We start from the raw sequence: 26,213 nt of genomic DNA, 5'->3' as shown, positions 1-26,213 counted from the left end.
CACTCCTCTATTTTGGAACAGCTGTTTCCTTGTCAACTGCACTTCTCTCGTCTCTACCCCTTTACCCGTTGTACTTGACCACGTGACCGTGCACAACGGAGAATGGAAAAAGTGAAGGGGTGACAAAGAAGGAGGGGGGAGAGACGCCACGTACTTCTATCCATACTAGGCCTTCAGAATATAAAGGAGAGGGAGGGAGAGAGAAAGAGAGAGGGGAGAGAGGGGGGGGGAGGGGACGTTGGAGCGGAGAGGAAGCAGAAGATTCGCAGGATGGTAGGAGATCTCAGGTGGGGGACAACCCGACGGTCCCGGCAATGGGATCCTTCTGTGCCCGAATGTGTGTGAAGTTGTGCGCACATTGTGGACATATGTATGTACATACAGCTGTTCGGTATCTTCACCACACGTCGAAAATGTGTTCGCGGTGTGCGAACGTTCGTAGATTTTAGCTGACCACGCTCCGATTCATCCGTCACGTGCGATCGACACGTGCAGCCGCGCCGTTCGCTCGCGAAGTTCAACGCCGAGCCGAAGTCTCCACGCGGCATAGACACCGGAATGTTGCTTCTCGTGCTCGCGAGCGTCCTCACCACCAGCTGCTCCGGCGCCGGCGACCTCGACCTAGGCACGATCGTCTTCGCGAACGTCGTAAGTGAATTTAGATCACGCCTTTTCACCTTTTCGATTGGCGTTAACGCTGCCGTTGTCCTTGTTTGGAGCTCGTTCTTATTGGTTTCTTTTTATTTTGGCCATTTAATTTGGCATGTTACGTCATTCAGTTTCAGTTTAGGATTGTGTTTCGAAACCGATAAATAATATTGGCATACAATTCACTTTGGATGAACTGAAAATTGTAAAAATTCATACAAAAATGTTATTAGGCGTCTAGATCTATCTTGATCTAACATAGCCTTTTCGCTTATTGTGTTGAATATTTCTCGATCGATTTTTATTTAATATTGTGTCTTTTTATTGTTTTATATCAAGTTTCATATCTTTATTATGCAATATTGTTTTCTGTCGTAGAGCTCAATGTTTTTATTATTTCAATATGTAATTATAGGTGCCTTTCAAAAAGCAACTCAATACAACACAGTGATCATCTTATCTTTGCTTAATATTGGTAAACAAGGATAATGATACACTGTGTCACACCATGTCATGTGTATCTTGTTGAAAGACACTCTATATATCTTTAGTTTTATGTCATTTGTAAAATATGCAAAATATTAGAGACGTTTTTATTTTTGTCTTGACGTCTGGTGACTCATAAACTTATTGCGAAAACATGATAGCGCTCGTTTTTGCTTACAGTTGTACAGACATGGAGATAGAACTCCTATTGCACCTTACAAGAACGATCCTTATAAGAATGAATCATTGTGGCCGGTTCCATTTGGACAATTAACAAATGTAAGATAATTATAATTAAATGTATACATAAATAGTTATATGCATCGGGAACAGTTTTTATTTGAAACATAATAGATATTGTTCCTGATCTTATTGTTATCTTATCTTATCATACATAAACATATCTTTTGAAATGCAATACTGTGGAGTTTACCCTGCCAAGTGGCCAGTCTGGCTATTTGGCATTCTATATAAAGAAAGCAAAGAAAATAGATTATACAATGAATCAAGTTTTAAATAGATTTAGGCATAGTAAACATGAGAAAAAATTTTCACTGATATAAAAATATTAGGATATATTAAACTAATTTTAAGAATTACTTTTCTTGCTGTATATTGATTTCTAAAAGCTTGCGCATTAACTTTACTAATGTTTAACGCTTGAAAAATATAGATTGGGAAACATCAACACCTACTTCTCGGACGCTGGCTAAGGAAACGATACTCCGGTTTTTTAAGCGATATTTACACACCATATGACATTTATATTCAAAGTACAGACGTAGATCGTACCCTGATGTCAGCCGAGGTCAATCTCGCAGGTCTTTATTCGCCAGTAAAGAACGAAATATGGGACAACAACATCTATTGGATACCGATTCCTGTACATACCGTACCGGCACAGGAAGACTACGTGCTGAAGGCGAGCAAGTATTGCCCGCGATACAAATATGAGCTGGAGAAGCTCTTAACATCGCCGGAAATGGAAAATATAAAAAAAGCAAACGCGAAGCTCTTTGCCTACTTAACTGAGCACAGCGGGGAAAATATAAATTCGATTGGAGCAGTTGAACATCTATATGATAATTTATATATTGAGGTACATTGAGATGTTCTATGTTATCAATTGTGTATACTATTACATATCATAACTTGCTCATTTGCTTAGGAAAACATGCGATAAAACTAGCTTTGATTTATTTACAGACATTGTACAACAAAACTCTACCGCAGTGGACGAAATCGGTGTTTCCAGAGGAGTTGAAACCTCTCGCTATATTTAGCTTCATGATACAGGCTTATAATAAGATACTTCAAAGATTAAAAGCAGGTATAATCTGTGTAACTATCATTTATTAATAATGTACTTATATTCGTATTTATATATTTTATTATGTTAACATTTTTTATGTGAAATATTTTTGATATTTTAATACATTAATATTTGTTACGCTTTCAAAAATATTTATTATATCTTCTCCATTATATAGTCAATATTCAATTTTAAAAACGTTAGGTCCTCTACTTGGAGAAATGATAGATCACATGGTCAAGAAAGCACAACATACCTTACAACCTGATAGAAAGATATGGATGTACAGTGCTCATGATGAGACCATAGGAAATTTACTTATGACTTTGAACGTATTTGACTCTCATCCTCCACCTTACGCTGCTGTGGTTCTTATCGAATTAAGGACAAACTCAAAAAATCAGTATTTTGTGACAGTAAGAATTTTGTTTAATTCATACGCAAAATACTTCATTCAATTTTTTTACTTTAATATTTATCCTTTCTTTATCATTAGATTTCTTATAAAAATACGACGAAGGAACCAATTCTTATGGCATTACCGGGCTGCAATAGGTTATGCCCTTTGAATGAATTTATTAGTTTGACGAAGGACGTTGTACCTGAGGATTGGGAAAGAGAATGTCAAATAAGTCGAAATGAGATAAGTTCTAGCGATGTCATCGGTAATTATCGGATTTAACATATCACATTAAAAAAATATTTATACAATTTTTTTAACATTGTGCAGTATTTACATGTATACACAACGTCATTTAATAATTTTGCATGTAATTGTTTAGAGTGCTCATTTCAAGTTTTAATTAGCAATTTTTATTTATGTTTCAGCAATTCTGACATCGTCCATATTAATGCTAGTTTTATTGGTCCTAATAATAATCGGCTTTATATATTGGCGACATAAAAAAGAACATAGACAGTATTATTTTCGCTTAGCATACAATGGCTATAACGATGCCATATAACGAGTATTTGACAAAAATAATTGATATAGTGAAAACTGATATGGTATTAAAGAGTATAGGTTAATCATTTGTTATTAACGCCATAATAAAATTAAGCGTATTTTTATATATATAAAATATATATATATTTGCTTAAATTGTAAATAATTTTTATCTATATATTTTAAAGGAGCTCTTTTATAATGAATGACATGATTTGTTAATTAATCCTCTTTCACTTATCGTGAGGATACTTTTTACTGTTTTAAACAGGAACTATATTTCCTTGTCAATCGTTATATATATACGTATTATTTCATATGTATAATTTATTATATATATACAATTGCATCATCAATATTATGATATACTATTATTACCTATATTATAAGCATAATATTTCAAATTTTAGCTCATTTTCAAGAAAAGATTTTGAAAAGATGTATTTTTATCTATGTAGAAATCACAGCATTTCTTCGGAAATTTTGATTTGCTCATTCTTAGATAATAACTTATTTGAAATTGAGCAAGATCAAAGTCCGATCATCGTGATAATAACAATTTATAATATACGTCACTATCTTAAGAAACAGTAAATTCAAATAGACAAATCAATATCGAAAAATTTTATAAAATTATTTTATTTTATGACACTATCAAAAAAAAAACAAGTAATCAGGTACTTTTATAAAACATACGTATATATATATATATATATTGCTATTTATAATAACGCCTTAAATTATCAAACTTGAAAATGCATATACATCTTGTATAATAAATGTTCAATGTGATTAATCCGGCATACATGAAATATACAATGAACAAATTTTGCAACAAAATTTTTATGAGAAACAAGAACTTTTACTTCATAGAATAGCTACACAATTACAACTACTGTTACAATTGTTTGTTACATGTGATATTGCAGTGATTGTCTAGTCATGATGTATCGAGGTTGAACTTTTTGCGAGCTTCGTGCAATATGACATAATAATTTTTAAAAGAGAAGTACATAGCTAATGCAGAGCACTGCCCGTAAACAAATTTTATTTACAGAAATTCAGTCATCTTATTGTCAGTGATCGTACAGGTAGCAATGATTGTTCAAATTATCACGTAGTATGTTTGTATAGATGTATCTTTTTCTGATCTTTATATATGTATAATGTTAATTGGAATTTTACGAATTGCGATTATACAATTACGGGCTACAAGTTAAAATATGCGAAACGTGTTCCTGTTTTAAAATTGACCACCTTATTAACTTAGTGCGCGTCTCGACTTATTTAGTACTTATAAATAAGAGAAAATACATAATGTGCGTATCTCATTAAGAATTTTTCTGAATATTTTTGTGATATTTTAAACAATAGTGTGATATGTAATCGGCGAAAAAACTTTTATCACATTTGCTGCTATTGAAAAAATTGCGGACATTATTTTATATGCAGATTAATAAAAATTAATTCATTCGAAATAGTATTTACATTCTTTTGCATATCATGTACAACTAGATAATTATGCATGAAGAAGTTAATACAAAATTTACTTCAATACAACATAATTTTTATATGTGTATATGTACATAAACATATACAAATATATAATTTACAAAGCAAATGTAAATACATATTACAAGTGTGTCAACATTTTTTGAAAGATATATCGTCATATACATATATAAAATACTTATTGAGTTATTAAATATATTGATTACTAAATATGTAATATTGTCAATATACATATATACTTTGTTTAAGAGATTTATTATTTTTCGCGCATAGGAGGTGGTATAAAGCAGATAAAGTGGAGATGTATCCTGTATTGTATTATACTCGTGTATTGTAAATAATCTCGAAACATGTCCATTTTGCTCACTATGCCGCCTCTATGTGCGAAAGCTGTAAATTTCTCATTGAACAAAGTATAGTTGTCTTATCAATATTAATACGAATTAATTTTAATAATTCTATCATGTAATGAAAAAATTATATTCAAAATTTATGATGTTAACGAATTTTTAACGATGGAATGAGTGCGATGCATCAAGCACTAAACATTACCTCTTATTTAATTGTACAATTGAAAACAGACTCTTGTTTTTATCCTCTTCGTGGCACACACTGTTTACTACATATCCTATGCTGATATATTTGTCAAGACATTACCATTCTGATATAGATGAAAAACTACCACTTTCTTGAATAGTAAACGCTGGATTTGTTCTGTAATATTTAAGATTTAAGATATTTCAAGATGTTGCTCGCATTTTGAAATAGATCTAACAATAAATCGAATCGAGGCAACGGCTGAATTCCGACGTAGCATTCTTACCTTTGTTATGATATTTCAGCCTTGAATGAATTCATTTTCAGACTTTTGTTTGTTAGAAATGTGCATGCAATGAAAATAGTTTTGGTTAATTGTGCTCGTTATACATAAATTTAATTTTAGAAACAAGAAACGAATAAAGAAACAAAAAGGACTGACAGTAGTGGAAGGATAGGAGCATCAACATTACGTAATATATCATTTAACAACGGCAAAGCAAACTTGATGGTAAAAGCACCATTATTTGTTATAAAAATATATCTTTCAGTAATCATACACGTACCATGGGGCTTTATGCTGACATCACGAGAGATGATATAAGCACCTTTCCAATGCAACATTGTTTTCATGTGTTTATGTAATACATAATAATAGGTCGCATATTCTCTCACACATTCAACTGCATTACTCCAACTAAGCGTTTAACGAGGTTTCCGACGTATTGTGAAAACTATGAATGAATAGAACTCTGTCTGTATCATGAGCATGTACAAAAGTAGTCTATGATATTTTTTGTAATGTACAGTTCTCTCTGCTTAAAGATCATTTATACAGATTTGACACACAATACTAAATAATAATCATAGAATAAATTAACGAATTAATTAAAAGATAAATAAGCTTATATTCAAGAGAGTATTTATGAGTACACATAGTGTAACATAAAAATAAAAATATTAATATTGTATACTTAAAATTTTAAAGCACACATGCAATGATTAGAACTAATTTTTTAACAAAAATAGTTAATAAACATAATTAATTAGAATAATAATCAATATATAATTTCTAATAGAAGTCTCCCGAAAAATAATACGATAAAAATACCTTATAGTAGAAGCACTTGACACACTAAGTCGTAATTTATTTGTCTAGTTAGACGCGTATGAGTATTCAAATGCGTTCTATTATTAGTAGATAACAGGAAGCCAATTATCTTTTTACAGATCAGATGCAGAAAGTATAATGAGTCACGAGTCGATTTATTCTTTAGCAACCATTTATCTTAATTCAGCACAAAAAACTACATCGTGAAGCAAATTTTGTATTCCCAATCATTTCTCCGTTTTCACCATATTTTTTTCTCCAATTGTAAATCTCGGAAAGATATACGATCATCTGCTACAACAACGACACAATGCAAAAATTATACTTTTATCTTCTATTATATATTTTTAGTTTTTGTTATTACACCAAAATTGCATCTTAAAATTATTATTACAAAATTCTAATCCCTGATGATTCAACATATTCAAACTTATTTTCTGGAAAACATTATTTTTCAGAGAGAGATGTGTCGTTGTTATAAGAAATGAACATAAGTATATTCAAGCAGTCCATAAATGCACTTAATTTATCTTTAAACACTTCTGTTTTAACTAAAAGCGAGTTGAGAGATATACTTCATGTATCTGTTATAATTGCGCTTGATATACGATCGCATTTTCGTAACAACAAATTTAACGCGGACGCCACAATACATAAATGCATTTTACTCACTATTTGCAGAATACATCTCGAGCTTCATAAAAAATTTTTATTATACAATTCATATGAAAGCACACAATACAAAAGGAGGCATATATAAAACCACAAACCACCAAATAGTTTTACATCAATTAATCTCACAAAATTAATCTCGATTGTATCAAATATTTTGTATATAATAATCCATGCAAAAGTACAATTCTAGCTTTTTTATGTTAAATGTTAAAACATTTCGCCACAAAGATAGATACGTGATTAATGCTTGGCGAAATTATGTATTTACTGGATTTAGTCACAACTGTGATAAATGATTGTAGCCAAAACTCTTACCTGGCATAAACTGCAGGATTTGATATTCCAAGTGTCGGGCTTACGGGCGTACCAATATATTTTGTAACCAACTAAAATGAAAAAATAATAAATTAAATAATGACTTAACGATTGTGTTTTATAAAAAATGAAACGTATTATATTAAATATAACTATCAAATTATTGAGAAAAATTATGGCTAAGACATAATTTAAAGTCCAAACAAATAGCATTCGCACGCAATAAAAACAAGCAAAAATATACATACCCAATTATTACCGAGGGAAGTAGCACCCATGCTCACAGCCATGTGGATGGCCAAGTAAGCGCAGAAAATAAGATACAAAATCGCATATATACACATGACTAAATATATAGCCCAATGATGAGGCAGGTCTTCTTGAACAGTTTGTACCACGAAGTATATATTTATCGTTATTACTAGGACCGACAAAGCAGTCGCTACGATTTTATTCGCTCTGCAATACAGATAATACAACGCGGACGTAAAGAAGAAAGACAACTTTCAACATGTTAAAAAAGTATTGAAAATCAAAGATAAAACTACGTACATTCCGTTTCGAAATTCACCCATAATTTGAGCACTGCTTGTGAAAGCAATTGTCGGTAAGGTGGCAAAAGGTAACTGTAGACTCATTATAGCGTTTAAAATGTCGTTCATGTCGCTCAAATTATTCATGTCAGCCAAAAACGCTACCAAGAAGGTAGGTACTATGGCGATTGTTCGAGTTAACAGGACTCGCTTCCATCGTGCCCACTGTAGATTTAAGAATCCTTCCATCGCGAATTGACCGGCATAAGTGCCCGTCATAGTGGACGATTGACCGGCGGCCAAAATACCGACAGCCCATATGTACATTGCAACTGCGCCGAAGGAGCAACCGAGGAAGATTCCCCCCTTGTAAAGATCAGCTTCAAACGTCGCATTGTTTTGCTGTAGTTTAGAGGAAAGAATATACTTAAGATCGTTTGATTAAAAAATTGCCTAAGAAACAATAGTGCAAAAATTGCCTAAGAAACAGTAATTGCCTAAGAAACAGTATGCGGTGAAAAGATTGAAATGTAAAAGACATAAAAACGTTTACCTGAAAAGTGTTTGTACCGAAAGTATAATTATTTGCTTCGCAAACTTTATACTGTAAAATAAAACAGAAATTAATTAAACTATTTCCTCACTCGAAATCACAATTAGTTTCAATAAGTGTACTTACAACATCGTTATTCGTTTTGTTATAGAGACCATGAGCAAATACAGCTACGACAAACACGTTGATTAGAAACGAAACGAATAGTGCAATGCAGGCTTCAATGAAGTAATACATGTTGGCATCTTTGATTTTTGCAGGCTGTCTTCGATCAATGTCTCTAGACTAAAAAAATTAATAACATTATGTATACATTTATATGTAAAGTGTTTCAGGACTTTTGGGATAAATCCGGGGGATGGTAGATCTCTAAAAAAAAAAAAATAAATAAATAAAAGTTAAAGAACCTGTGTCCTCCGACGTATTTTTAAGAAGCTAGGTGTCCAGTCGCGCGTGACAATTAACAATACAATTCACGTCCTTTGATTTTCTTTTTGCAGAAAGATAAGCAAAAATGCTGCCGCGTGATTAATTGCGTATCTTATAATCGGCATAAACAAGGACGCACCTTCCTTAAAAAAGTATCGGGGAGGACATAAATTCCAAAAGTTGATCCTTTTAGTGAAATCTATCATTCTCTGAAGTTTATCTTAGAAATCCTAAAACACCCTGTACATTGAGAAATCAGTCGCGCTATTGTGTTTATTATTCTTACTTTAACTAAAGCACTGTGAAGGTACAAATTATGCGGCATAATGACTGCGCCGACAATTCCTACAGCTTGGAGCAATACTTTGTTATCGTAATTCATTCCATTGTACCATGGAACAAACATACCTCTTATAACGTCTATTTGAGAAGGCGCGGCAACTATGTACTGCAATATTGAAAGCCATTGTTGAAATTCATATGAACGATACGGTCGAGATATTTTGAAATTCGTCTACCTCGTAACCAAAGGTAACTGCCATGATCGAGATGAGAAAACCGAAGAAAAACTCCAATTTCCTCAATCCGTATTTGTCCAAGAATAAAAATGTAAATGTGTCAATTACTGTGATAAGAACGCCACCCCATATAGGAATCCTGAAATGTAACTTTCCTTATCACAAATCTTTTGTATATTTATGTGCGTTATTTGATTATAAATTAATTCACAGTAAAAGAAAAAAAGAAATAAAGATAATCAAAGAAAGATAATATAATGCATGAAAAGAATAAAATGTTGTTTAATAATATTTGTAACCTAAGTAAACATAATCCGTAAATGTACATACGTATATCACGTGGATTATAATTTGTTCTTCTATAGTATGTAAAATATTTTTATAACATTTTTTATTCCCTATATATTTTGTATTTAACTAGAATGGTGTTCAGGTTTTCAAGTAGAGATTCAATGTCTCCACTGAAGAAGTTAATAAGTTAATTGGCGAACTACGATTTTAAATGTTTGAGATATTCCGAAGATTGTTTTGTATGCAGTTACGTGTATAAATATTTAGCAATCGTATCAGGCACTTACGCTGTATTAGATAAGAGGTAAAGGGCAATAGCCGTTCCTATTACTTCTTGCATATCACTACCAATAATTGCTATTTCAATCATTAACCATAAAATAAGTCTAGGTACTTTTTTGTATTGTCTGAAACACATCTCTGCCAAATGTAGACCGGTTACTACGCCGAGACGCGCGCTGAGTCTTTGCATAACGAGACCTAGGATAGTAGCGCTTAGTAGTACCCATAATAACTGAAAGCGAAGACGTCAACAAGGAATATCATTATCAAAAAAAAAGATAATCGAAAATTAGCATGATAGTAAAGTAAATAAAACTGATTGCAGCAACATTTGTTTAATTCCGGCAGGTGTACCTTGTATCTTGCTACCACTCCAGATTGTAGATCCGATTCTATGTTGCCAGGATCCAAATAAGCTATGGACATTAAGAAGCCAGGTCCCGTGAAAGCCCATAGTTTTCTAAAGCTAAACCCCGTCTGCAAACAAGAATTACAGGCCATTGAGAGATTAATTTTGAACGCACTAGTGCATATTGATGTGTATTAAAGTTGTACATTAATTTGATTTAATCTGATAAAAGTGAAGTACAAATACTTTGATTATATAAAATACAATATTTTATCAAACAGTACAATAAAGTGTAAGACCGTGAAACTGTAAATATAGGAGACAGGAGTGAGATGATAAGATAATATAACATAGAAAGAGTATAGGACAATAAAAATACCTAATGTATAATTAAAGTAAAGCTTGATGTGCAATTAAAAAGCACAGATAATAGGAACAGAGAATAACAGATTTCAACCTATCATAAACAGTGTATTCTAACATACATTGTTTCTGATAAGTTGAAATTTATTTTTTTTATTCCCTATTTTTATATTGTCTCTGCTGTTTAAATGTGTCTCGGGCTTAAAAGTATGAATGTGATACAGTAAGAATGTGTTAGTCAATCATTTAGAAACTTAAATATTATCCATCTTGCCCTTTCTTATACGATTTTTTGCGAATTCGGTTAGACGCATTAGTGAGGGTCTCGCGGTTTATTCCATTTTTATATTTATATTAAACACGCATTTTTATGTCAATTTTTGTACAATTGTTTTAATGTACACTGAGTGCATCCAATGAATTTGTCAAAAGTTATGAAGGTAAAAGCAACGACAATATTAAATTTTTAAATGACTACGATGATAATACCCTGTTAAAAATAAAATGTTTTTAAATTATAATTTAAAGACGTATAGTGGACTTTCTGAGACATGCAAAAATGTTAAAATTAAAAATGTTATTAAATAAAATTATGTTAACATTAACATAAAAAGAAAATGTTGATTTTAACATTTTTACGTCTTAGAAAGTCCACTATACGTCTTTAAGTTAGAATTAACATTTTATTTTTAACAGTGTAAATTTCGAAGTGCTTGACCTGCACATTCTTACTGTCTCGTAATTGTCTCATTCTTATCGTCTCACTTTCCTATCTTGTATACTTATACATTCTCACCTTCTTACTATCTTACTCAACAACTATATATTATATATACATAAGGTACAAAGATCAACTTACATTCCCTGTTTCTGGCACCTGAACCCTCTCATCGGCGAAATAGGTTTGATCGTAGCTGGGAGATAGGGAAGTGTTCTCGTTAGGCTTTCCAACCTCTGACTCGTGCATACGCTGATGCGGCACTGTCGTGACATCGTCACTAGATTTCACGTCGTAACTACTGTGCATAGTATATTAATACAACACTCTAAAAAGAAGGACACTTATGGAATATGAACTTTCCGTTCACCGCATGCAAAGTTAGATGTCCGAGTGAATGAAATTGAGCGAAAGTGGACTATGATCCTGATAAAATATACAGATCTGAAAGAAGAAAAAGGAGAAAATGTTAGATAATCGTCGGCGACGTACGGAACTATTTTAATGGAGCAACGGCGAGCTCTTCTTCGCGTTATAACGAACAAAGAAAAAACACAGGAACTGGTAAATCTCTAGTGGATCTCTGGATCGTTGTGCTGAATGTCGATGACCTGCCTGGGACAAGACAAAGTATTTCTTCGGAGTACTTCGATCCACTTTGAAAAAATGGAACACGCGAGTCAACGAGATTGCGAGCAGCCAAAGATCACGTCCGGAGCGATGTCATCAATCAAACGCGAACCGCGAAAAATCGCCAACAGTCACAGCACTCTCACAACAGTCATCACTCACTACCTGAGTACCCAGCTCACAGCTGTTGACTGCAGCAGTGGAGACTGGAGCAGTGCAACGAATCGGTCGAACGCTATGAACTTGGCCGCGTAATGTGGCAGGTTGGAAATCTTGGAGTGGGGGACGCTGCCAGGGACGTAAGCAAAATCTCGGAGCCAAGATCATTGACAAACAATTTGTTTGTCAATTTTATTGACAAATCTATTTTTTAATAATTGAATTTTTTTAATAACATGCACTCCTTATACTTAAAGAGAAATAAGTATACGTTGGATATCTGGCAAAAGGAAAATTTTAGTGCAGCTCAGTGCAGCAATAAAAAAGCTTGACAAATTGTTAATCGCCGATTAAGTTAAATTGGAGTGAAATCAAAAGAGTGACTTTGAAAAGTAACTTCAACAGATTGATTTAAACAACAGCAATCTTATCAAGGAATAGATATAATATCTAGATAAATTAATTTTTATAAATATATGGGGAAAAAGACGAGTCTCAGGATCGACTCCCCTATAAGGGATTATATATAATTACAAATTTCTTATAGAAATATAATTCTATTTCAGTTGAACTAATCGTCGACTACGTTAGTTAGATTTTCAAAATTACCTTATTTTAATATGACATAAAGTTAGTTACCCAGACAGCACACAATATTCATCTACAAAATATTTACAAAATATTTAGAAATATTTATAAGATTGATTTTAAATATTTTTTGTAAATATTTTTGTGGTTTTAGATTGCACAGAGATCATAAATATTTATTATAAATATTATGAAATACTTATTCGAATAGTTATAGTAAATGCTATGAAAATACTTAATGAGACATTATAATCCAAATAAAAAATACTTATTAGAAATATTTATTTATATTTATCATAAATATTGCATAAAATATTTAGTCTATATTTTAATAATATTTCGAATAAAGCTTTATATAAAATATGTATAAAATATCTATATAAATTTTCAGAAAATGAATATTAATAAATATTTATCATAAATATTCTGTGCTGTCTGGGTATAAAAATAAAAAGTTAAAAAGTTATAATTTTTAACTTATCTTATTTAATTTTTAATGCGTTAACGTTTAACTCTAATTACAGTAATGTTGTAAAGCACGTATTGATTTTAACCTTATATTAACTTTTTCAAAGTTATTATTTTTTGTCTTAAATGTCATTTATTTTTTTTAAATTAGAAAATTAGAGAAAGTCCATAATCGCAATGAGCGCGATGTTTTCTGATGCTTACATATTTTTCTCGACTTATTAAAAAAAAAAAGAAAGAATATGGTATTTTTAATTAAGAGTATTGTTTCGTTAAATTAAAATTTTATTTTTTATAAATAACGTACAATAGTATACTACATATATTTTTTTATAATAATCTAGAGTACTGATAGTATTGTTTTAAGGGCAAAAACGTATAAAATGGATAATTTCTTCATTAACTTCAATAAATGATAAAAATTTTCACTTTTAATGTTTCCGCTTTTAAAAAAATTTACATGAGGACTAATCTTTTTATATTGAACTTCTTGCACGATTTATCGGTTCTTTTTTTTCTCTTCAACGTTAAAAGAAAAACAGGAAAGATAAATCTTACAAGAATTAATTCAACTAAAAAAAAAACAAAAGACCTTCTTATTCTTAAAACATTTGAGAATACGGTTATATTTTTAAAATATCTTTTTAATACTTATTCAATATGAAAAATGTTAAAAATATTGATTTAATATTAAAAATATTAAATAAATATTAAAAATACAATTTAATATTGTCTACTGCAGATTGAACAAACGTTCTTCTAATGGCTCTGATTGCGCTGCGTGTACATTTTAGAAAAGTCTTCGTCTGCGACAAGAGAAGCTCAAGTTCTTCGAACCACGTTATCAGCGGGCGATCAGTCATTATAAAAGACAAATATTCCGCTAACGTCAAGAAGTCTGCGTGTTTTATTCACAAAAAGAGACCGTGACACGATCCTGTGAAATCCCCGGGTTTATCGTCGGCGATGTCGTATCAAATTGCGCGGAATACGCACGAGTCACGACGTCCTTCATCCTCTTGTGTCCCTCTTCCGCCTTCTTCATCACAAAACGTCTTCCGCGCGCATATCATAATTTGCACACATTATTATTCTGGAATATTGCAAATTCCACAATTCGACGCAAATAGAATCAGCGGTTGAATCCCAGTTAACAACGTGTCCGTCTTGCTGTTGGTATGTTGCTTGCTAAGCATGCATTGTTAAGTATGTGATGCTACCAGAATTGCGGCAACTGAGTCCTCATTTGTTGGCAACTTGATGCTTTCACGATCTGATAATATTAAGTAGCAACTTGCCAGCAATTTGCCGACAACTTTAAACTCATCATCACGTCATCATCAAAATTTGTACTATTACCATCAAGTTGCCATAATAATATACAGCATCATATAATGCTGTCATATTGCCGACAATGCTCGATAAAATTGACACAGCTATCTTGCTGTTAAACTGCTGGCAATACATATACACATTGTTATCTGCATGTTGCTACAATGTCGGTATATTCAAAATCGTTGAGGACAAATCTACAGCAAGTTGCCAGCGTTATAAGCAATCACAGATTTGTGCGATTTTGCTGAGACTTTGCTATCTGAGATGTAATGTGATATATAATACGTAATACCGAACAAATACTTAATAAAACAGTTGCAAAAAAAAATTAGATTAATACGGTGATTATACTGGCATGATTTTTAGAATTATGAGATTTACAAAAACGAAATTAATTCAATCTTATGATATATTAATATCGATAACTAAAGTTAAGAAGGAATACATATATGTATAAAGTGTTTTATTATAAACTCATCAATGCTGAATTTTTTTTAAAAGAAACAAACTTAACAAGTATAATATTAAATTAAACATTTTGAATTGAACTTCGTGGATATATTGTGATCGTTTACAAAAATTATCTATAATAGAGAACCAAGGAAGGGTTTGTGTATATATATAATTTATGTATAATAATATATAGTATATATATAGATTTTATGTAACCAAAGTTGTAACGTTTATACATAAACGCACATATATTGATTTATTAGTGACCACAATTAGTTATTATTTTTTTTATTCATATTATGAGCAGAAAGAACTTGAAACATCTTTTAGAAACGCATTTTGCCTAGAAATTTTACTGCAATTAGCAGTAAAAAAAGTACTATCTTTATAAGTACTCATAAACAAAAATACTGTAATTCAAATATGAAACAAGAAAATAAAATCGAAATATTCTTCTCAAAGAGCGATATCCTTTTGAAAAATATGTGTATTTTATTCGATAATGTGAAGAGATGTTCTGTCTGACAATTGCCACGTAACTCGATATCGACATTTTAGTATTCCACGATTAGATACTGAAGAACGAGTAGATTCATTTTTATAATCTATCTCGCTGCTGGGCACCGAAACTAAAATAGTTCATAAAAATACTGAGATATGTTATCACGTAGAGTAAAAAATATAATAAAAATAATAAAAATATAATAAAGATAATTTCAATTAGAGATTACCTATCCCCATTACATAGAAACATATATAAATATTATTCGATTAATATAAAAGAATAAATTTTTAAGAAAATATATTACACTATTAGTAGTAGAGTGAATTTTTTGAAGTATAAAGTGACAGAAGATTATAATCGCAAAAAATAATTAATTGGTGTGATAATAACGCATACGTATTCACTTCATACTTCAAAAAATTCACTCTACTACTAATTCTTTTTAAGAAAATATATTGTATTATTAGTAGAGTGAATTTTTAATATATTTTCTAAAAAGAAGCATTGCATGCTTTATTTATAGTCTATACTTCTTTATTTTCGTGTAAAAAGAGAAATTAAGTTGTTATATTTATCAAGTCTAACCATCAAGTACAACACGATATATATGATTATGTACGATACATAAAACAGATAATGCGCGATAATAATGCACGACAACTTGTTATTTTTACTTTGTTAGTTATTTTCCGCGAGAAGACAAAATACGGAATGCAAATGAACGCATTTTAAAGCGTAAGCCTAGCTTTTATATAATGATTGTTGGCTTTTAAATTTAGTATAATGTCAGCAAAAGCGATTGACAGAAAGAAACGAACGATAAATATAAAAAGCACGTCAATTTTACATAAATTTTACAAATTAGCTAACAATTAGTTAATTTTCTAGAAAAATGTGCGAAGAAATTTATATCAGAAGGATTATGGAACTTATATTAATTTAAGAGAATAATTTTTTTAATGTAATGATCTCTTGACACTTCGATGAAATTCCGGTTAATTTAATCGTCAAATTAATAATAGTTATTCTGTTATCTATTACTGATAGTAACTGTTATCGAGAATTATAACTGTAGTAATATGTTATTGTTATCAAATTTGGATAAAATGGTTATTTTCATTAATTAACAATTTATAAGAGCAATAATAATATTTAAGATCCTAATCAACTTAATTGATACTTATCTAATCGTTGGCAGCTTGTTTGCTGGAAACATTGGTTATAAATGAAACGTCTAACCGGACAATTATAATTGATCGATTAAAGGGCTATTTATAATTGAGATAATTAAAAACATATTATAAAATATTTAAGTTTTTGCGATGTATATTTAAACAAATTGGAATTTTTATGAATAACGCAAATTTAAATTGTAATATATGCAATATATTGGCTGTGTTCCAAAATTCACTGTCAGTGCTGAAAATGTATACGTAATGTAAACTGTAAATTTTCAGTGCTGGCAGTGAATTTTAGAACACAGTTTGTATTATTAGTTAAATTGAATAATTGTTTACATAATTGATTACTTTGAAAAACAGCTGTAACCGTTTAGCGAAACAACCTGTTTGGTAAAAATAACTAAACTTTGGCAGAATTGCATTAACACAAGATACTTAAGGTATGTAACTCGTTATTCATAATCTTTTTAATCCTTCTGTGTATTAAAAAACAATAAATTAATAATTTTTCTCGTATTAACAGAACATTTAATAAAATACAAATGTTATCTTGACAAGATAATTGCCAATTACATTAATCAAAACCGAAATTATTCTTTAAAAACGTTTAGGATGAAAGAATTTTCTTTTATTTCATTTTATCGATTCTTAGTAATTTGCTAGACAGCTACATGCATGATTAGCGTTCGATTTTTGACTTTACGACATTGTAACAATAAGTAATAAGAAATCTCTGAATTACTATGATTCATCCCGGTAATCCCGAAAACAAGGAAATCTCGAATGAAATACTGGGAATATATCGACTGACGGAAAATAATTATATTGTATTGTATATTGTGTGTCTTGAAATAGCTTTTCTGACATTTAAACGTAATACTTTTTGTCATCTATTTCTCACTTTTTATCTCTTGCCTTTTTTTTTATTTGCAACTGTTTTATCAACAATCTTATCGTGTTTCGCACGTTTCTTCGAGTGTTTCTTGTCTCTTTTAAAGATTATCAACTTTTATCTCGAGCGACAGAAAAGGAAGATAGAAATATAAGAAGTAAAAAGGCAAAAAGCTGTAAAAAATTATGAGGAACAGGAAGCAAAGAGTAACATTATAGAGATTAGATTTTATAAAGTGTTTCCAGATATTATATCACTCATTTGCTACAATAACTTAAAATAATTTAAATTGTCAATTGTTTAATTCATCGAGAAAAAAAATAACGAAAATATAAAGACGAAAAAAGAAAATATGCTTTAAATTAAAGTACAAATTTTTATTCCTATATCATAACATCACATCAAGATTACCTTTCAAAATTAATATATATATTACAAAATTGTAATAATTCAAAACATTTAAACTCATTTCCTGGAAAACTATGTTTTTTGAGCTGTGTCAAATGATCATATATTCATACAGCTGCAAACAAAAGAAATTCCAAGATTCATCCAGGAAGTTTTTTTGAAGTTGTTTTCCTCTATAAGTTTCAAACGGAATAAAGTAAAGAGTCATAAAAGTCAAAAGTTCTACATACACGAATAATTTGTTTATTACGAAAGTATCATCATAAATATTTGTTCAGTTGCAGATAGAGTCGAAAACAATAAGACTATCGAGCGGATATTAATCATCGTTATGCCTTGACGTTGCAAGGGACCGTGGAGTTAACTCCTGTTAGTTTCTGCTCTTTAAAATCCCGACGACAATGCTCGTGAATGCGTCATCCACCTCACGCATTCTCTCCTACCCCGCCCGACCAAACTGGTCCAAACTCTCACCGGCGCGGGAGGCAGATACCGCACGTAGTCATCGCGCGTATCCGCCGTGATTCTCCGTTGTACTCTCACTGTGTGGTACTCGCGAACGTCCGGCTCATATTCGGGGAGAGTACTTGGCGAAAAAGTTCAGGAAAGTCGTGGGAGTCTGAGAAACCGTAATCAACAGCGCATTCATTCTCGCTCGCGAGACAAGACCTATCAGGCCGATTTCCAGGTCACCGAGGGTGTGGTGCGAAGATAACGCGCGACTTCCGTCACGCGTCGATAAGGGGATCCGTGAGTCGCATTCATGCCCTGATCTAGAGTGAAAGTGACTGAGCCTGAAGCAAAAAAAAAAGAGAAGATTATTCTTCTGATCTCCGTGGAGAGGATCCTCGACGAGTCAAGTACGTATATCCTTCGGTAAATCATATACCTGTCCTCGACAAAGGATAAGCGTAATTGAAGCGACAATGACAGCCCGGCGACGTTTCGTGAGTCACGAGAGTCATGTCTGTTTTTTTCCTTTCAGTCGCACCTTCTCTACTCCGGGCTTCCTCTTTCTTTAGACTAGGACAGGACCCGACAGACCACTGGATCTTCTCTCTCTCTCTCTCTCGCTCTCTCTCTCTCTCTCTCTCCCTCTCCCTCCCCCTCTCTCTCTCAAGTGTAGAAAGTGCGAACGTCGTGTTCCAAGTGCTCGTGCAGACTGGCAGGGTCGTTGCCATTACGCGACTGCTCCTGCTGTCAAAGTCAAAGCCATAGTTCGATCGAATTGGAATGGCTCCCTTTTGATTTTTACAGGCCACTTCATATCGGTAATACTGCAGGTCGTGTTTGAACCTCCTGAGACTGGTTGCTTGATCAGGTAAGATCGACGACAAAAGCAGTGTGGAGAAACATAGGAGGGTCAATTCTGTATCTTGAAACGAGCTGTGAAAATTAAAAAAATGAACAAATTTAGGTGTTGACCATGAAATTACAAATATTCTAGTACATTCACTTACTTTTGCGATTTTCACCTCGTTCCAAGATACAGAATCGATCCCCAGGTCTCGAATAAATTTAACCTGTCATTGTCGCAGAAGATCATCTAATAATTTAGATCAAAGTAGTATTGTTTTATTTGTTATTGAGTTTCTTTGTGCTATATTGTCCAAAGGTAAGGTATAGGAAGCACTCGTTTCCCTTCAACCGAAAGACACTGAAAGAAAAAGAAGGATGGCGAATCTGGGCAATTTGGAGCAGCAGATCTCGAGCCTGCAGATCGGCGATGAGGCGGCCAAGGGTGCTGCTAAGCCTGGCAAGAAGGTCGGACCCGCGGTGCCGCCGAAGCCGAAGAAGTCTCAACCTCAGGTGAATCCTAATCTTCCAAACTTAAAATCATATTTGTCTCTACTTATCATATATATTAATAAGAGTGCTTCTTTATTCGCATGCATCCCTAAACATGGATGCGAAAATGGTAACGAGATTCTTATATTCGATCAACGAGGACCATCCACGAAAATCCTAACTAACGACCTATCTGTTTTAGATACCGCAAAGTTACACCATAAAGGCCCCACCTGTGCCATCGTATAGCACGGTCCTTAACAATACTTCCAGCGACAAGACCTCGAACTTGTACATGAATGCACCCTCGCCGTACGTCCCGTTGGATATAAAGAATGACTTTTCGCAGATGACACCTGCGAACGGCAAGGAGGCGTCGAAGATTTATCAGAACAATGATAATTTGTACGCTCGTCAGCCAGAGGAGAAATTCGAGCCGAAGTACAGATACGACGAGAAGAATTATTATTCCAATATAGGGAACATGCCAGCACCTCAGGTACCTGTGGCGGACGATCGCGCGAACAGAGCGACCAGAAACGCAGTGTACAGCAACATAGAACCACCGATAGGCTCCGCATACGAGTATGTCCCATACGAAATGAATAAGGAAATTATATACAGCAACATTCAGTGGAATCCTAAAACGGAGAATACATATTGTAACGTTCCTGCACATGGGGCTGGTAAGAATCTTTCTAATAACGATTTGGCCACTTGCATTACACTTGATTAATGCATCCTAAAAGCAAATATATATGAAATTAGCAAAAGTTAAATGTAAAACAATTCAATATTAAAGAGCATGAGAAGCCAACGCAGGATATTTTACGAGAAATTATTATAAATTTGTCAATGGCAATATGCCAATTTAATTACACACGTTTCGACAATTAAATCTTGTCATCTTCAGTGTAACATTCAGATATACATTAAAAATTGACGATAATATAAATAATTATAAATTTTACGTTACTCCTAAATTAGTCAGAATTAATTAATCGCCGCTGATCGCATAGTTTTAGTGTGAAAATTAACAACATATTTTCTCCTACTTTCGTTGAATACTTGCGAAATCACTCCTAAATACGTCTTCCTTCATTCTTGATCGCATTATTTAAGTTTGAAAATTATTCTGTTCGTCTATTTTCATCAAATCAATGCGAATTCGCTTCTAATACATCTTCATTCCATTGTTGGTATAATTAATACAATAAAGTAAGTATTTCAACCACCATTCGATAAAAGTTAGTTAAACAATGGCAACAATATGCGCGATTCTTAAAAAAAAAAATTTTAGGGAGAAGGTATAATGTCAAGGATAGCAGATATTAATAAAAGATATACAGATATTAATAAAAAGAGTAGGAATCTATCAGTCGTCTCTGAACATAGAAAATAATCATGATTTTAATTGGGATGTATTGGAAATTTTAGACATAGAACCTTCATATTATAAAAGATTGTTATTGGAAATGATATACATTGGAGAGAGAGAGAGAGAGAGAGAGAGAGAGAGAAAACAGGCTTGTGGAATAAATAAACAAAGCGATACTGACAAGTTACCAACTATTTACTCTCCTATCCTTGACATTATACCTCCCCCTAAAATTTCTTCTTTTGAGAATCACATGGGCATATTGTTGCCATTGTTTAACTAACTTTTATCGAAACTGGTGGTTGAGATACGGTCATTGTTCACACATCAAATAATTTCGTATTACAATAGGACGAGAGTGATCATACACATAGGTAATTACATTCTGATTTACATATTAACAAGTATTGGAAAGAAATTTAGATTGGAATTCATATGCTGACATAGTAACTTTTTAGTTTACTTAGAATTAACTAATAATTTTATAATTTTATTTTTGACATGGAACTGAGATTGACTCACTAGAGAATAAACAAAGTTTCACAATAACTTAATTTGATTAAAATTAATTATTGAATTTGGGACTCGTATGCTTGATGACCATGATTATCTTACTTTATTGTATACTTTATTAATTATACCAACAATAGAATGATGATGTATTAGAAGCGAATTCGCATTGATTTGATGAAAATATACTGAAGATGGCAAGATTTAATTGTCGAAACGTTTGTAATTAAATTGGCATATTGCCATTAACAAATTTATAATAATTTCGCATAAAATATCCTGCATTGGCTTTTCATGCTCTTTAATATTTAATTGTTTTATTGATAAAGCTTTATTTTACTATTTTAAATGTAAAAGTTTATATAAATATTTTAATGGTTAAATGCCCAAAAATGATATTAACAAAATGCTACATTATTTAAGACAAAACACAATATACATATTTCGTTATTTTATTATCAAAATTGTATTATGCCATTGTATTTAGATACTTTATGTAAAGCAGCCTTTAATATGCACTAATACAATATAGTACGAGTGAATTCACCATAAATCTGAAAAAAGAATACCAAATGAATTCTGAGTGAATCATAGATGGAAAGAACGATTTTGCTGAAGTATTTAAAAATTTAGCTATATATAAATCTGGAAATAATTTTGTTGAATCATTAAAATAATTATACAGGACACTTAAATATAATGAGCAATGCTGCAAAAGTTGTAAATTGATAAAAAGTGTCTGAACCTCTTTAAGGAGTTGAAAATAAGATCCGGTTTTGCAGCAATCTTTTGGTAAATCAGTGAAGTATTCCGGTCTTTCTGCTTGCAGACGATTTGCCACCACCGCCGGAGCCATCAGAGTACGTTTCCTGCGTACCCGGGAATTCATTTCCACCGCCGCCCGACGAGCTGCCTCCGCCACCGAGTCCTGTTTCGTCGAGTTACAGCGAGTTGAGACGTGCTACTTACCAGACCGATTTTCCATCAGGCAACTATCCCGCTGATATCTACGGCCCGAGTTCTCAGTCTAGCTCAACGTACGAATCCATATACGAGCCGATTAATCCCAGACCACCATCGCAATTGTCATGTAACTATTCCATGTACTCCGGCTACGGATCGGCTACGTCTACTCAGCCGCAGGGCAAAGTGTCTCCCGTTAAAGAAGTGAGTCTTGAAATTCTATACTGTATGTAAAATTTATTGAAATGCTTTTAGTTTGTTAAAATGTAAGCTAAAAATACACTTCACACTTGCATGTTTAATTCGATTATTATATCTAAAGTAACTATATCCTATTGTAAATTATTTTATTTATTTGTAATAAGAGGAGAGTATAATTTAATTTAAAAAATTAGATTAATTCCAACAATTATTAATTACAATTATGAAGTAATTGAACACAACTGTAAAGTAGTATGCGTATCTGAAATTAAATGACTCATTTTATCTACAGGTCGACGTTCTTACGGATCTGTTAGTTCAAGGAATGGAGGATAATAATGAAGACAGTGACATATATGGCATCTGTGCGCAATGCGGGCGCAAAGTAGAGGGAGAAGGAACCGGATGCTCGGCGATGGATAAAGTCTTTCACATAAGTTGTTTCAGCTGCTTCGTATGCAAGGTCAATTTACAGGGGAAACCTTTTTACTCGTTGGAAGGTAAACCTTATTGCGAGGAGGATTATCTCAATACTCTGGAAAAGTGTTGCGTTTGCACCAGACCGATACTGGACCGAATATTGAGAGCTACTGGCAAACCATATCATCCCTCGTGCTTCACCTGCGTTGTCTGTGGACAAAGTCTCGATGGTATACCATTCACTGTGGATGCTACGAATCAAATACACTGTATTCAGTGTTTCCACAAGTGAGTTTATCCCAGTTTCTTTTGTTGGTTTCTTCAATTATTATTCAATTCTGGTTAACTAATTCACATTTTTGCGTTTGCAGGAAATTCGCTCCGCGTTGCTGCGTCTGTAAGCTGCCTATAATGCCCGAGCCTGGTCAGGATGAAACCATACGAGTGGTAGCACTAGATCGCAGTTTCCACATTCAATGCTATAAATGCGAAGATTGTGGATTAGTATTGTCATCCGATTCGGAGGGACATGGTTGCTATCCCCTGGACGATCACATCTTGTGTAAAAGTTGCAATGCTACCCGTGTCCAAGCCTTAACGTCTCATATGACGACCGAATTATAAATATATAGACGCGACAAGCTTATATAATTTGTTGAAACTTCGGGAATACGAATGAAATGTTAAATCAAGTATCGTTGTGATTAACTGTAGCGAAATAAGTACCGCTATATACACGGTATTATATGTCCTTTTTTATGCGTACACGATTTTTCTATTCCGCTTCTATTCACGCCTCATATATTCAAAACCGATATTTGCTATCCCATTATATTAACTTCTTCACTAAGTCGTGGATAACCTTATCCAGGAGATTGTATTCTGGAAGATATCTCTTGGATAAAGTTATCTAGACGTGAAGAAATTGGGTATAAAGAAATTATACTGTCCATATTTGGATCGTTTTTATAATCTGGCACGAAAAGAAAACAATTGTCAACGATTATTTATATTCTAATGGGGGGGTTATAACATTAATACATTAGAATTTCGCCACTGCCATGACCGAAGCATTTTTTCCGTACGTTACGAAACAATGTTGGCAAATTAATAGTAGATATAAGTTTGACGTCCGAGGTAATTTTCCTGCAGATGTGATTATCATTGTGATTCTAGTAAAGTATTCGATGTATCGTAAAGTATTTAACGTGTAGTTTATCGTCGACAGGAATACCGCTTCGATCCATTTATTTAGAGATTAGATATTAGATTCGGGAAGTAGGATTATTATTGACAATATCGATATACCGGCGAGAAAGCGTGCCATTTCTTCTTGTGAACGTATCTTAAACGGATCCTTGCAAGACTATCGAGAAAGGAAAGATAAACGCTCAATCTCAAACTTATGATGCGATTAATTCCCAAACTTTTTCGCATGGGTAAGACATTACATCGAGGAGAGACTTGTATGATCTCTGTATTATAGTATCAATAAAAATACAGTTTGTTATTTATGGCCAAAGAGTAACACTTCGTTTTTGCCGACCGTTCTTGCCCATCCGATGATTTTCACTACGCATGTAGACACTGCACTTTTAGCCTGTATTTACCGAATGACATCGGTTATGATCGAGCTTTGCATGTTTCACTATTTCAATGAAAGTTGCTATTAATATATATCGTTATATTACTATTGTGATTGTGTTAATAGTTATACACGGTGGCTCAAGCTACCGTACTTCCTTCCAGTTACAGATTTTCTCAAGAATTCGAAGTTTTTTCTTAGCAAAAAGTTCAATTGCGAGCACGCAATTTTTTTTACAATAATTTGTAATATTTAACATTACCTACATTGTTATTTTGTTAGAGCTGCTTGAAATTAAATAAAGGATGAGAGTTTCTTTGAAAATTAAAATAAAATTATTTCGAAAACTATTAAAATGTTTTTGCTATTAAAAAGCCAATTTCAAATTTACGAGAAAAACTGTAGCCAAGACGAAGTCCGCGATTATACAACCTGTAGACATATGGTGTATGTACATATACATAATTATACATACACACACCAGATGTATATATGTACACATTAATATTGTTATTATAATTGCAGAAGAAATTTACAGCAGATTCATTCTATATCATCTCTTTACTAATTTTTTTTCTCTATGATTTTCATGCACAGATGTTCGTTTTTTATTATTATTAACATCTCTTTTTAGATATTTGCATCTCTTTTTTTATATGCGTAACATATTTTTTATTACCATAGAGTACTTAAATTTATATAATTTTTGTGATATATATATTATATATAACCTGTATGCTATTTTGTATAATTTATGTTTATTAATACATAAATTTGTCTCACCGGCACACGTGAATCGTGGAACGCGTCCTTCTATGTTTCTTTTTGGAAATCAACAGTACTACCGATTCTATACTTATCTACACGGAGGTATATCAAATTATAATTCCACGATGGATACATTGTGCATCAATGTATTTGGCGACAGTGCGAATCTAGAAATAATTCAGCTCATCTAGAAATAATTCGGGTAAGCTGCAAAGCATTTGAAATTGTCGTCCACGGTAAACAAATATAACAAATACTTATTATCATCCGATGTATCCAATGTGCAAATAATCTTGTCGTCGACTCGCGGGAAATGTCTCACGTTAATAATACCTTGCATCAAGTCGCGGTATTTATTGCGGAGCAACGTGGCTCCACTGCGAGATAATAAATTAACACAGAT

General features: G+C 32.5%; 3 protein-coding genes across 10 annotated transcripts; 2 read left to right on the top strand and 1 right to left on the bottom strand.

Moving 5' to 3' along the window:
- The first annotated feature begins 249 nt into the window (after positions 1-249).
- LOC108765934 (lysosomal acid phosphatase) lies at positions 250-6,001 on the top strand. 2 transcript variants are annotated; one of them, XM_018514848.1, is made up of 7 exons: positions 250-648; positions 1,315-1,413; positions 1,808-2,233; positions 2,341-2,464; positions 2,651-2,862; positions 2,943-3,111; positions 5,848-6,001. In XM_018514848.1, the coding sequence occupies exons 1-7, from the start codon at positions 559-561 to the stop codon at positions 5,862-5,864; spliced, it is 1,137 nt and encodes a 378-aa protein (XP_018370350.1). In that variant the 5' UTR covers positions 250-558; the 3' UTR covers positions 5,865-6,001. The 2 variants fall into 2 exon arrangements, with proteins under 2 accessions (XP_018370350.1, XP_018370349.1); XM_018514847.1 differs by lacking the exon at positions 5,848-6,001 and adding an exon at positions 3,275-3,510.
- Mvl (solute carrier family member malvolio) lies at positions 5,163-12,199 on the bottom strand. 5 transcript variants are annotated; one of them, XR_001940346.1, is made up of 13 exons: positions 11,720-12,060; positions 10,503-10,625; positions 10,154-10,380; positions 9,576-9,714; positions 9,344-9,505; positions 8,755-8,913; positions 8,629-8,679; positions 8,095-8,477; positions 7,791-8,001; positions 7,543-7,613; positions 6,008-6,175; positions 5,728-5,769; positions 5,579-5,618 (listed from the first exon to the last, which is right to left on the bottom strand). XR_001940346.1 is itself a non-coding variant. In XM_018514844.1 (12 exons), exons 2-12 carry the CDS (start codon positions 11,885-11,887, stop codon positions 5,558-5,560), a joined length of 1,755 nt encoding a protein of 584 aa, XP_018370346.1. In that variant the 5' UTR covers positions 11,888-12,022; positions 12,141-12,199; the 3' UTR covers positions 5,163-5,557. The 5 variants fall into 5 exon arrangements, 3 of the variants coding, with proteins under 3 accessions (XP_018370346.1, XP_018370347.1, XP_018370348.1); XR_001940347.1 differs by lacking the exon at positions 5,728-5,769 and having other exon boundaries at positions 5,163-5,618; XM_018514844.1 differs by lacking the exons at positions 5,728-5,769; positions 6,008-6,175 and adding an exon at positions 12,141-12,199 and having other exon boundaries at positions 5,163-5,618; positions 11,720-12,022.
- A 6,776-nt stretch (positions 12,200-18,975) lies between these two features.
- On the top strand, positions 18,976-25,366 carry Zyx (lipoma-preferred partner zyxin). 3 transcript variants are annotated; one of them, XM_018514905.1, is made up of 7 exons: positions 18,976-19,057; positions 19,183-19,518; positions 19,813-20,006; positions 20,212-20,671; positions 22,703-23,040; positions 23,330-23,745; positions 23,829-25,366. In XM_018514905.1, the coding sequence occupies exons 3-7, from the start codon at positions 19,872-19,874 to the stop codon at positions 24,079-24,081; spliced, it is 1,602 nt and encodes a 533-aa protein (XP_018370407.1). In that variant the 5' UTR covers positions 18,976-19,057; positions 19,183-19,518; positions 19,813-19,871; the 3' UTR covers positions 24,082-25,366. The 3 variants fall into 3 exon arrangements, with proteins under 3 accessions (XP_018370407.1, XP_018370405.1, XP_018370406.1); XM_018514903.1 differs by having other exon boundaries at positions 20,188-20,671; XM_018514904.1 differs by lacking the exon at positions 19,183-19,518 and having other exon boundaries at positions 18,987-19,057; positions 20,188-20,671.
- Positions 25,367-26,213: the final 847 nt, after the last annotated feature.

The sequence above is a fragment of the Trachymyrmex cornetzi genome, unplaced genomic scaffold, assembly GCF_001594075.2.
Source record: "Trachymyrmex cornetzi isolate Tcor2-1 unplaced genomic scaffold, Tcor1.1 scaffold56, whole genome shotgun sequence".
Classification (NCBI taxonomy): Eukaryota; Metazoa; Arthropoda; class Insecta; order Hymenoptera; family Formicidae; genus Trachymyrmex; species Trachymyrmex cornetzi.
This window is presented reverse-complemented; position numbering and strand designations above follow the sequence as displayed.

What these genes read in the sequence shown, in the direction of transcription:
- LOC108765934 (XM_018514847.1), top strand. Translation starts at nt 559, where the DNA reads ATGTTGCTTCTCGTGCTCGCGAGCGTCCTCACCACCAGCTGCTCCGGC. An exon ending in ATGATAATTTATATATTGAG is followed by an intron (nt 2,234 to 2,340) that starts GTACATTGAGAT and finishes ATTTATTTACAG; the next exon opens with ACATTGTACAACAAAACTCT. An exon ending in ACTTCAAAGATTAAAAGCAG is followed by an intron (nt 2,465 to 2,650) that starts GTATAATCTGTG and finishes TAAAAACGTTAG; the next exon opens with GTCCTCTACTTGGAGAAATG.
- Mvl (XM_018514844.1), bottom strand. Translation starts at nt 11,887, where the DNA reads ATGCACAGTAGTTACGACGTGAAATCTAGTGACGATGTCACGACAGTG. An exon ending in TACCTCTTATCTAATACAGC is followed by an intron (nt 9,715 to 10,153) that starts GTAAGTGCCTGA and finishes GTTACATTTCAG; the next exon opens with GATTCCTATATGGGGTGGCG. An exon ending in CTTCCCTCGGTAATAATTGG is followed by an intron (nt 7,614 to 7,790) that starts GTATGTATATTT and finishes TTTTCATTTTAG; the next exon opens with TTGGTTACAAAATATATTGG.
- Zyx (XM_018514903.1), top strand. Translation starts at nt 19,872, where the DNA reads ATGGCGAATCTGGGCAATTTGGAGCAGCAGATCTCGAGCCTGCAGATC. An exon ending in CGTTCCTGCACATGGGGCTG is followed by an intron (nt 20,672 to 22,702) that starts GTAAGAATCTTT and finishes TTCTGCTTGCAG; the next exon opens with ACGATTTGCCACCACCGCCG. An exon ending in AAGTGTCTCCCGTTAAAGAA is followed by an intron (nt 23,041 to 23,329) that starts GTGAGTCTTGAA and finishes TTTTATCTACAG; the next exon opens with GTCGACGTTCTTACGGATCT.